Source organism: Nymphalis io, chromosome 7 (assembly GCF_905147045.1).
Source record: "Nymphalis io chromosome 7, ilAglIoxx1.1, whole genome shotgun sequence".
Lineage (NCBI taxonomy): Eukaryota > Metazoa > Arthropoda > Insecta > Lepidoptera > Nymphalidae > Nymphalis > Nymphalis io.
The window spans coordinates 9,905,334-9,917,143 of record NC_065894.1 but is presented as its reverse complement, the minus strand read 5'-3'; the positions used below and the strand labels follow the sequence as shown (position 1 = coordinate 9,917,143).

The 11,810-nt window shown below is 33.1% G+C and overlaps 1 protein-coding gene across 2 annotated transcripts; it reads right to left on the bottom strand.

Annotated features, from left to right (window-relative positions):
- Positions 1-6,213: 6,213 nt before the first annotated feature.
- LOC126769474 (zinc finger protein OZF-like) lies at positions 6,214-11,583 on the bottom strand. 2 transcript variants are annotated; one of them, XM_050488319.1, is made up of 6 exons: positions 11,518-11,569; positions 11,239-11,372; positions 10,117-11,095; positions 8,750-8,903; positions 8,505-8,651; positions 6,214-7,944 (listed from the first exon to the last, which is right to left on the bottom strand). In XM_050488319.1, exons 2-6 carry the CDS (start codon positions 11,296-11,298, stop codon positions 7,722-7,724), a joined length of 1,563 nt encoding a protein of 520 aa, XP_050344276.1. In that variant the 5' UTR covers positions 11,299-11,372; positions 11,518-11,569; the 3' UTR covers positions 6,214-7,721. The 2 variants fall into 2 exon arrangements, with proteins under 2 accessions (XP_050344276.1, XP_050344275.1); XM_050488318.1 differs by having other exon boundaries at positions 11,239-11,583.
- Between the last annotated feature and the right edge of the window lie 227 nt (positions 11,584-11,810).

Here is an 11,810-nt window from a genome sequence, read left to right as displayed (position 1 = left end):
AATTATCGACTGTTTTTATTTAAATGTTAACAATATTAATAGGTAATTCTCGCGAGCCGAAACGATATAAAATAGTGATACGTACCTACTAGTTAAAGTTTTATTTAAATTTATGTTAGGTTTTGAAGCTTCGTCTATTTTGATCGTGATGTTTTTATGTTGGTTCCCCCTTTGAGTTTTATTTTTCTCTCTTATTATAACAAACATGTGAGTTCACCTTTGTCACATTTTACATGAAAATTAAATCATACCTCATGAAAAAGTTAATGAACTATTATAAAAATGTACCTATCAGCTTATTTTTTCACACGCTGTTCCAGTGCAAATAAATTCAAAAGATTCGCAAACATTCTACGTAGTTTAGTTTCAGTAGTTAGAAGTATATCATCGCTCTCCGCTACCTTTTTATTATAACTATAAATATAAATATATATATGTTTTTAGAATATCCCATGATAAATATCTTAAAACAAAGACTAAATGACGATCCCTAACCACCAATAACCTATACTTTACAACCCCAGGATTGTGCCAAGGCCTACAAGGCATCGGCCTATTGCATAAATCAGACCGGGCCTTATTGTATATTAAATAATTGATTTTGTGATATTCGCAAGACCTATTACAAGATTATATTTGAATCACCCATCTCATCTTTACCAATTAAGGTAAAATGCTGCACACACTTCTGACAATCTAAATAAATTTCATCATTTCAGTAAGTATCTGGGTTGAATATAACCGTTATTTTCATATTCTTTACTTTAATATGGGCTTGAAACATTGTATATTTAGGATGTGTAATTCGGATGACAATACAAATAACCAAGTTTATAATAACTAAAATTAAAGAAAATAAAACTATAAAAATAAAAGTTCTAAACAAACCAAGAGAAGACTGGATAATATAGGGCTGTAATAAGTAGTATATTTAATAGAAATATTGCTTGGAGTCACCACAAAAAAGATCCTAAGAATTCTGAAATTGAATCGATCTACAATATCAGTTAATGTGGTCTCACCGCTATGCGTTGCATTGTAAGTTTTTATAGCATGCGTAATTATTACTTTTCTAATACTACCTACATCTTTTTTAATATTGTTAACTACTTTAATTTACTGTATCCGAGACACTATCTTTATTTTTAACTTAAATTAACGTAAAAAATTGTATATTTCTCATTTTAAGTGAATTTTTTGTATTCTTTATGAGAAATAAATGTCTATAAACCGAAGTTTATCAGATAATGGAGTCTGGGGGTAAACAGTATGCCTCTACAATATCTACTAGTGAACTACTAGAGTTTGGGATAATTTATTTTGACGAGTACCATACATTATAATGACATTTTCGTGAGTTTTAGTTTGGACTACGAATTCCTTTTGAGTTTATTTTATTTTTTGTTACGCTATCACGTCTTAACTACTCAATCGATGAAATTTTGCATACACGTTGTTAGGTGTACACAGACAAGGACACCTATCACTATCCATCATATCACACGCGGGTGAAACCACGGGCGGAAACTAGTTGGTTAAAATCGGTTATAGTTAATCTGTTCCCGCATTTTTTACGAATATTTAAGACAATCCAAAGTTCATTCAACTTGCCTCAGTATTTAACTAGACGCGATTTCTAAATAAATTTTCTATCTAGATTTCCCAAGTTAAAATGACATTCGTTACGCTGTGGTCTTTGAAATCTATTTTTTTATTCGAGAAATCGTGACCATTAAGAAAAAAAGAGCCCACAATGTCTATTTCTCTATAAGTTTTCCTTATGGTGACGTAATTTACGTATGTATGAGTCAAAAGGGTCTAGTCATGGATCTTAAACGAGGATTGTCGGCTCAAATCCGGACGAACAACACTGAATTTTCAAGTGTATTATAATTACAAATTGATTGTGATTGGCACTAAAGAAAAAAATCTAAATGTATTGTATATTAACTACTAACCATATTAGAATAAACTCCATACCTTCTCCTGAATAAGAGGGAAAAGTCTGCCTTAAATTAGACCACTTGAAAATAAATCTCTTTATATATATTTTTACATAGATACAATCCTATAACGTTGTCAAAGTAACTTCGGACGGGGCGGTTGGCGTGGTTGGTAGACACTTGCCTTTCACGTTGTGGATTCAATTCCCACACAGGACAGACATTTGTGTGCATGAACATATCTGTTTGTCCTGAGTCTGGGTGTAATTATCGATATAAGTAAGTATTTACAAAAGAAAAATAGTATATGTAGTACATCACTTGTCTGGTTTCCATAGTACAAGCTCTGCTTAGTTTAGGATCAGATGGCCGTGTGCGAATAATATTACATTATTATAGTTAACTTACTTCTTAATAAATAAACTAACTAAACTGCACGTTCTTAATTCACTGAAAACCTTGTCGAAATAACATTTATAGCCCTGTTAAATTAAATCGTAGTTTAAGAATTTGTACAAATAATTAGCACTAATTACTGAACCGAAGACATTTTGTGGGTTTGAATATAAACCGAAGGTTTTGGGTCCCGGTCCCGGTCTTTAGCCAGATTAAACAGACCCGTGACCCGGGACTTGCGGGAGCGATGACGAAATTCACGTCATAAATTCGCGCGCCAACATCATTTTTTCGAATGCTCGCGGCCATATTTGTGAAAATTTTGTAAATTGTAAAATGATTTTTCGAATATTATTAACAACAGTAGTGATTTGTTTATTCATGTTAACAAAGGTTCTCGGGTAAGCGGAGAATAAATTTGTATATTCAATATATAAAATAGCTTTTTGCATTTCTTCCGCAAAGTCTTTAAGTTATCATATTCAATTAATTTCATAAGTAGGTATTCATCAATCTTTTTAAAAACATTTTTGTAATCATGTCATTTCAAAAACATAATTATTCTCATAAGCACACTATAGCGAGATCTAAAATTACTTTTTATTCTTTAACAGATTTTGTTGTAAAAAAAATATCTATTAATTTCACTAGTAATATAAGATTAAATAGGTAAAATGGTGTTGTTAATAACGAAACAAAGTTATTATTATTGCTTAGATGGAATTGAAACGGATCAATCTAGGATAATATTTTAGACATTGCCTTCTCCGGAATCACCTAGTGAAATGTTGCATATCATTATTCATACAAAACATTGATCAAGTCCACGTGCAAAGATCTGAACCCGACAGCCTACAGACTTAAGTCTTTTTTTGATGCTAGCAACAAAATCAGACTAGATTCGTCCAAGAGACTATTGTAAGTATTGATAGTAGGTACTTGAATTTATAGATAACAGTATAGTAACAGCCTGTTAATGTTCCACTGCTGGGCTAAGGCCTCCTCTCCCTTTTGAGGAGAAGGTTTGGAGCTTATTCTACCACGCTGCTCCAATGCGAGTTGGTAGAATACTGGTGGTAGGGCTTTGTGCAAGCTCGTCTGGGTAGGTACCACCCACTCATCAGATATTCTACCGCAAAACAGCAATACTTGATATTGTTGTGTTCCGGTTTGAAGGGTGAGTGAGCCAATGTAATTACAGGCACAAGGGACATAAAATCTTAGTTCCCAAGGTTGGTGGCGCATTGGCTATAAGCGATGGTTGACATTTCTTAGAATGCCAATGTCTAAGGGCGTTTGGTGACCACTTACCATCAGGTGGCCCATATGCTCGTCCACCTTCCTATTCTATAAAAAAAAAATACACATGTGGCAGAATTGCAATGAAATTAGACACATGCAGGTTTCCTCACGATGTTTTCCTTCACCGTTAAGCACGAGATGAATTATAATCACTATTTAGCACATGAAAATTCAGTGGTGCTTGCCTGGGTTTGAACCCACGATCATCGGTTAAGATTCGCGCATTCTAACCACTAAGCCATCTCGGCTTTTTTATAGATATAATAATCTTATTCATATTAGTTAGTAATTTATAACACCTTTTTATGAATTAAAAAAATACCTCTTGCACATACATATTCAATTAAATTATTGTTTAGTTAATATATTCTAAAAATAGAAAAATATATATATATATTATTTTTTATTTGAATGTTAAGTTAGCCTATAATTGATACATATTTTGTTACACTATTTTATGTAAGCAATAAGAAAATGTTTTTCTTAATATATAATGTTGACTTACCAATTAATCAAATAACGATATGAGGGCAACGTTGTTACGTCAAATAATCTCATTATTTTACAATCGTCTCGTAATATTCACTCGTTTCAGATATATTCGAACCAGACCTTCATAGGATTTTACAGGGAGAAAGTGGTGACGTAAATGAAAAGGCGTAAAGACGATCCGTGGACAATATCGAACACAGCAAACCTAATATGAGTAAATATATTTAACATTTTAGGGTAAAAAGAAAACCTATTTACCCAATACCTTTAGTAGAGATAAAAGCATAACGGAAAAGATTTTCATAATACCAATGAATTTCGTTGGCATGTAAGGGATTCCTCTCGAATCTCGTCTTCAGGATTGCTATGAAGTTACGATAGCGAACAGTGTATATTTTAATTCGGGGAGGGCAGCCGCAATGATATTGGAATTTGAAAAGACAATATAAAGCGCTCAACCCATTTATACATTACATTAAAGAGTATGTAACAAAAATACTCTAATATCAGCCCTATTTAATCAATCTTCCAGCATTGGTCTCAATAAACAAATCGATGAAAAATAATCATTTAATGTTTATAATCATTGATAGATCCTTTAAGTTATAATGTAATATATTCCATACATATTTTATTTTTCACCATGAACTTGGATTCACTTTCTGCAAAATCAAGGTAAAGATTAACAACTTTGCTCTTAATTAAGATAATTTATCATATTTGGTTTGAGGACAATTTTTGACGAGGCTGCTATACAAGTACCTTATTCGATGACGTTACCTTGTTCTTGCCAATGTTTTGTATTTACATTTTTAATAAAAAATACTAAATCATTTTCAAGGAAGTTCATAAACTTTCATGTCGAAGTAGGCAGATACAGTACATGTTCAATGCAGCCAATGCAAGATTGGATTATACAAGGGTTTAACGAAATAGTATTTTATATATATAGAAGGTTTTTTACCAATTATACGTTCATAGCCGAGAATAATCCTAAAAAATCTTCCAGTTTGCGATAACATATTCCCATACAATAAATTTTTTTACGTCATTAACCCTATTCGTAAAATCTAGATTGTGGTTTTATGGTATTTTCACTTTGTGCTAAATCTAATACAATTAACGTTATTAAAATTGTGTTGTAAAAAAGTAAAAAAATCATAATAAATGAGTAAAACACTGAGACTTTTATTCAACAAAATTTTAAAAAATCTGGATATGAAAGCTAGTGATAAAAAAGAGTACACAATAACTTTCGATAATATTGTCAAAATAAAGTTTACGCCTGGCTATAGCAAATCATAACGTGCGACCTATGAAAGAGACAGAAAAAACTATCTCTTTCTTAGGTATGTTCTTTCTCTTTCACCCGATAAATCGGCGGCAGATACAGTATTTCTCATGGTATGTGATGCGGCATACGAAGGGTTAAATATTAAAATTAGGTTATATATTGCTATCCCCCAAGTCCTATTAACACGCATATCCACAATGTCATCAAATATTTAGTTACCGGGGTGTGAAGAGGGACGCGACAAAAAGGTGGTTTCCATTTACGTCACGTTTTTACGTCATGCAATTATCCAGGTTTTACTTGGTGGTAGGGCTCTGTGTGTTATGATGTAAGAAATGGTTTAATATTTCTTACATCGCCAATATCTATGGGCGGTTACCATTTAGCATCAGGTAGCCCATTAGCCCGTTTGCCTTCCTTTTTTATAAAAAAAATATGTAAATATCTTCGAAATGAATCTCGAAAAATCAAGTTTACAAAAGAGTCGAAACAAAATACCAAATAATATAATAATAATAATTTTTTTATTTATTTAATAACTTTAATGTTAAATAACTTAAAATTTGGTTCAATTAAATAAGTCACGCTTATCTTTAAAAGACAAATATGTTTACAATTTTTCTTATATTTTCTGTACATATTTATTGTAAATGTTTTCTACAATTAATTCCATACAACTACGAAATAAATACTCAATTAGAGGGGTTTTTAATTTTTGAGGGCTTTGAAAATAATAGGTTGTATAAATATTTATTATTTTATATTTAGTAAAAAATAGTAGTCAACTTAAAAAATATCTTTATTTTTTTATATTAACCGACGACGGTAAAAAATTTCTGGGTTAGAGATGAAATAAAAAAAAAACAATATTAGACACCTGGCTACACAGGAACAATAACACGTACTCGATCACATTGTGGCCACTATTAATACAAAAATAAAAAATGTAGGAGCTATTATCACCATCAGACCATTATATCAGTAAGTACCACCACAGTCTCATCTAGTTTTACCAAAAAAAGTTATCAAAAGGGATTGAGACTTATGCCCGCCCGTATCTAATCGTTAACATTAACTATTTTCTAAAGAGAATATTTGGACCTCACTCCACCACCGGGTTGGATACACGTGCTTTTTTAAATTTCGTCTGCTACCAATCGTCATCTAACCACTGGGTCTTCATAGCCTAACATAAAAACACGAAATCAATGAATTTTTAGGCTGCGCAGTTACAGTTTAATACCACGGGGTGCCTTCCTATCTCAGGAGGCTGTTGGGGGCATACCTCCAGGACCGGGTAGTCCTCTAGGAGGGGGGCGATGGGCGTCTTGTCCGGCGTCGGGTACGCTGTGGCGTTCCACAGGGGTCAGTTCTCGGCCCAATTCTGTGGAACGTTGGCTTCGACTGGCTCCTGCGGACATCCGTCCTTCCCAGAATGGGGGTGTTGTGCTATGTGGACGACACTCTCATCGCGGCGACAGGGCGGAATTATCAGGAGGCGGCTCGCCTGGCCGAAGTCGGTACGTCGCTCACAGTGGGTCCACTGTATAGGAATTTTGGGCTTGAGGGTCTCCATCTCAAAAACGGAGGCCCTCTTATTCCACGGTTCAATAGTCAGGCGGGAGGTAACATCCTCCTGCTACGAGTGTGGTGCGCACTCTGATGGAGTTTGCCGTTTTCTGCGAAAATGTCATGTCGCAGAAGGAGGCCGCGGAGCGGGAGCGCGAGGAGAGTGCCTCCGCTGACCCGCTTCGCCGAAGAAGTCCGGGGAGAAGACGTCAGCGCTATGCGCATCTTCTCCTCCCGCCGTGAGTGTCGCCGGGGCCAGGGGGTCTCCGTACCCCGAGTACCCCCTAGGATTTGGAGGCCTGCAGAAGCGGGGCAACCGTCGGAACGGCACGGTAGTATGCGCAAGCGATCCCGTGACGTCCCCCGACAAGACGGAGTGGGTACCGCTGGTTTTTTAGTGGGTATTCCAGCGCCTTCAGCGCCAGCGAGTCCCGCATACACCCCACCTCATGTGAGGGAAACACATAAATGTGTTTTTCCAGAGAGAAAAAAAAAAAAGTTACAGTTTAAGGAAAAGTCAGCTCGTCGATATAAGTAAATTAGGCCTAGACCGTATCAATGATAACGGTTGTCTTGCCTGATGTAAAGCATCGACGCTAAGGTCGATAAGACAAACCCATAAAAGCCCATAACAGATTTTTTTTAAATTAGGCGACATCAAATGTGGTCAAGAGACACCATAGTTGTCATTTATCAAGCACGTCGAGTTTTCTCGTTTTAAAAAATCATTCTTTCATTGGAATCATATTATTTATCTGTGGACTAGTGTCATTAATGACATCTGTTATGACACTTCTTATAGCCGAATTAGAAACGACTTTTGCAACGCCTTCTTCCTTTTCTGTATTTTGTTTATTGGAAATTTGAAGTTGTGACGAAATATAATGCTCTGATAAATGTTGTCGTAATTCAATATGGAGTCTGAAACTCTCGCTGCATTCTGTACATCTGCAAATTTATTAATATTAATCAACTTTAAGAAATTAGAATAGGCTTATTTACGTATTGTTTTGTACTTGTTTTTCTCTTAAAATGGCGTGTTTATCGCAAACAAATTGACGCATAAATTTTACAATAATATATTTATTTTGAAATAGATAGATAATTGTCTATCAATTTAAAAATCAATTTAATTAGATTTAATTAGAAGTTAGACTTATTACAGTCTAACTTCAATGTATATATTATGTACAGTTAAAAAAAACTGTTTTTAAAAAATAACATCAGTGGTTCATCAAAACCGCCCAACTTTTGTGTACTTACTTTTTACTTAGCATCAAAATTCATGACATGAAACATGGAAATAAATGGAGATGGAATGGAGATATGTCACGTAACAAAGATCACTTTATACAATAATGAATTTTCTTTAAAGCTGTGCCATACATTTGCGCAAATATTGTTTCATTATATTTTCGGTTCGCAATTTCACTCTTTTCCAATTTATACCACTGATGTGACAAGCGTAACTTGTAAAAGGTATAGAATATATTGCAATCTGAACTTACTTATAAATTTTCTCCCCTAAATGTGCCCGGCGGTGCTTCACAAGATCATTGCTTTGTGTAAAGGCTCTTTCACACATATCACATTTATATGGTTTTTCTCCAGTATGGATACGATTATGTCGCTTTAAATGATCCTTACTTGAAAATCTGTAGATAAAAAAAAAATAACTAGTTTTATAATTTAAATGATGTTATTAACCTTGATTTATTTCAATTGATAAATCTCATAATTTTATTTTACTTACTTCATTGAACAAGTTTCACACTGGTGTGGTTTGATTCCTAAATGCCGTAACTTGTGCTTGCCCAGTGAGCTACGCTTTGTAAATGTGGCACCACACTGGTCACATGTATAAGATCTTTCTCCGGTATGAGTGATAGTATGTGACTTTAATTCACCTGGAAATAGCATTTACTAGTGTTTATTCTATTCTACATAATAATTAAGTAATAAAGTCTAAAGTTCTGCTCATTTGTATAGGGTCAAAAAGATAGAAATTCATTTAGTTAGATCATATGCAACGGATTAAAAACAGTGGTGTGAATTATAAAAGTCACATATTGCATACCAGGTCTTCTAAGTTAACAACCAATATGAATGACTTTGTTTAATCACTTGTTTCATATTCTATTTATAATATGTCACATTCTTTAATATCTTTGGTGAATATTTATTAAAAAAATAACTTGCTAACTAAAGACAAAAACACTTATTTTAAATTGAATTTCAAAGGTATGTCACGCCTTTGCTCTTTTTGGTCTGGTCTTATTAATCTAAACTGATGTTAATGTTAAAATAGAGATAGTGTCACAGTACTTAGATTCACTTTATTTATATGTATAGATAGCAGTAATGCTAGATAGATATATACATATATATATATTTTATAGAATAGGAAGGTGGACAAGCATATGGGCCTGATGGCATATGGTCACCAATGCCCATAGACATTGGCATTGTAAAAAATGTTAACCATCGCTTACATAGCCAATGCACCTTGGGAACTAAGATGTTATGTCCCTTGTGCCTGTAATTACACTGGCTCACTCACCCTTCAAACCAGAACACAACAATACCAAGTACTGCTGTTTTGCAGTAGAATATCTGATGAGTGGGTGGTACCTACCCAGACTAGCTTGCACAAAGCCCTACCACCACATTGGTATAAGGATTAAATTTTAGTGTCTTATACCATGAACTAACTAAATATGCAAAAGCACCAACTCTCTGACATCATCCGTGAATGCTTTTCTACTATGTTTATGAACAGAATTAGGCAAAGAAGTAGGCAAATAGTTTTTGCATTTACTCTTTGTAAAGGCCATTAATCTTAGAGTATAGATCTACATTTTTGAATTTAATGTTATCGACTACCAAATAATTTAATATAATTGCAGAATTTTATTTTATTAATTTTCACTAATTTTTTATCTTAACCAAACTGACAATAAGAAGTGTACTGCCAAAAAGAAAATACCAACTTTCATTGTAATGTCAAGTTTCAATTCAAGACAAGTTTTGAAATATATACTATACATTTACAAAATCATATTATAGTATTTAGTAGAAAGTGGTATATATCAAAATAATAATATTCTAAGTCACACTAACCTTTACTTACAAATTTCCTCGGACATAGTGTGCATTCAAACTGCTTTAACCCAAGGTGTCTTCTTACATGCTGATCTAAATTTGCGCTCGAATCAAACTCCTTTCCACAAGTAGGACATAGGAATTTATCTTTTTTATGAACTTTAATATGAGTTGTCAATGTAGACAAATGAGCAAATGACTTTGGACATAGCGGACATGTATGAGGCTTGATACCATTGTGCTTGTTCATATGACCCTTCAAAATTTCTTCGCTGTGAAATGATCTTGGGCAGATATTACATTTGTGAAAGTTACTTCTACTGTGCATAATCTCATGGCGTTTCAAATGACTTATTTTTTTAAATATCTTGCCGCATTGTGCACAAGATATCACTCTACCTTTCTCTGTATGTTTCCTCATATGAGCTGATAGGGAATTTGTAGATTTAAACTTCGAAGGACAAACTTGACATGAAAAAACTTTAGCTAAATTTTGAGTGTTGCTTGCATTATCATTCAATGGACAAATAGTTTCTAAATCCTCGTGAGTTTTATTACAATCATAATTATCATGAATATTATGTTTCTTAATGTGATGTTGAAGTCTCGATAGCTTTCTAAATGTTTTATTACAATTAGTACATTTATACTTCTCTTTTTCATTAAATTTCATAACATTCTGTGATGTATTTGAGTCTAATTGAAAATCTACATTTTTATTTTCATATATATGGTTTTCTTCATGATTCATTTCAATTTTTGGTTCAAAAATGTAATAATCAACTTCTGTGTCATTTTCCTCTTTTATATCAACTGTTTTACATTTATTCACATCAATATTGTCAAAGAAATTAATATTATTATTACTTGGAATTTTTGAATTTGTTCTTAATTTTGTATCTACTTTCTCTGCTATTTCACGAAAATGATAAAAACTCAAAAGGCAATTGTAACAGCAGCCACACATTTTTTTTGGCAAACAATCTTCTTTTTGTATCTGAAAACAAATGTATACAATTTTACATTGCATTTTCTACTCTAATGTTACAAATATTTTTTGTGATATTAATAATAGTTACTTGTACTTATTATTAAACTGCAGATTGTAGAAAGTGGACAAGAAAAAAAAATTATACTCACATTTAACCTGGTACATGATATCAAAATATCTGCCAAGTTAGTAGAATTTAAAGTTTCCATAAATATATCAAATGTTGTTTCTTCCTTTAAGCAAGTACGGCAACAGTTTTCATAAGATTTTAAGCTTTTTTCAGCTGCCATTGCAATAATTTATTTTAAAATATGTCTGATATAAAATTTATATATATATATTATAAAAACAAAGTTTATGTTTAAAAGACGAGAAGTAAAAACTCTGAATTCTACATTCTTAAGACATGATTCGGATATGTTAAATACTTGTGTAGTGTTAAGAAGACGTAATCATTCGTTCATTGATGGCTGTTGTTGTGCTTGACGGCTTGACACTTGTGATTGGGAGCGTTGTCAGTGTTGAGTTGAGTCATAGATAAAACATATACACTGAGTTGAGTTGAGCTGACGGTTGGCTGACGGTGACACTTTTAAACAGTGAGGCCAGCACTTATTACTTCACATAAAAGTAATGTCAGGAATCCCAAAATAAATTGTAGCCTAGAAATTTGAGAATATAGTTTTTCTTTCTAAGAATTTAAAAATGTTTTGAAGAAAAG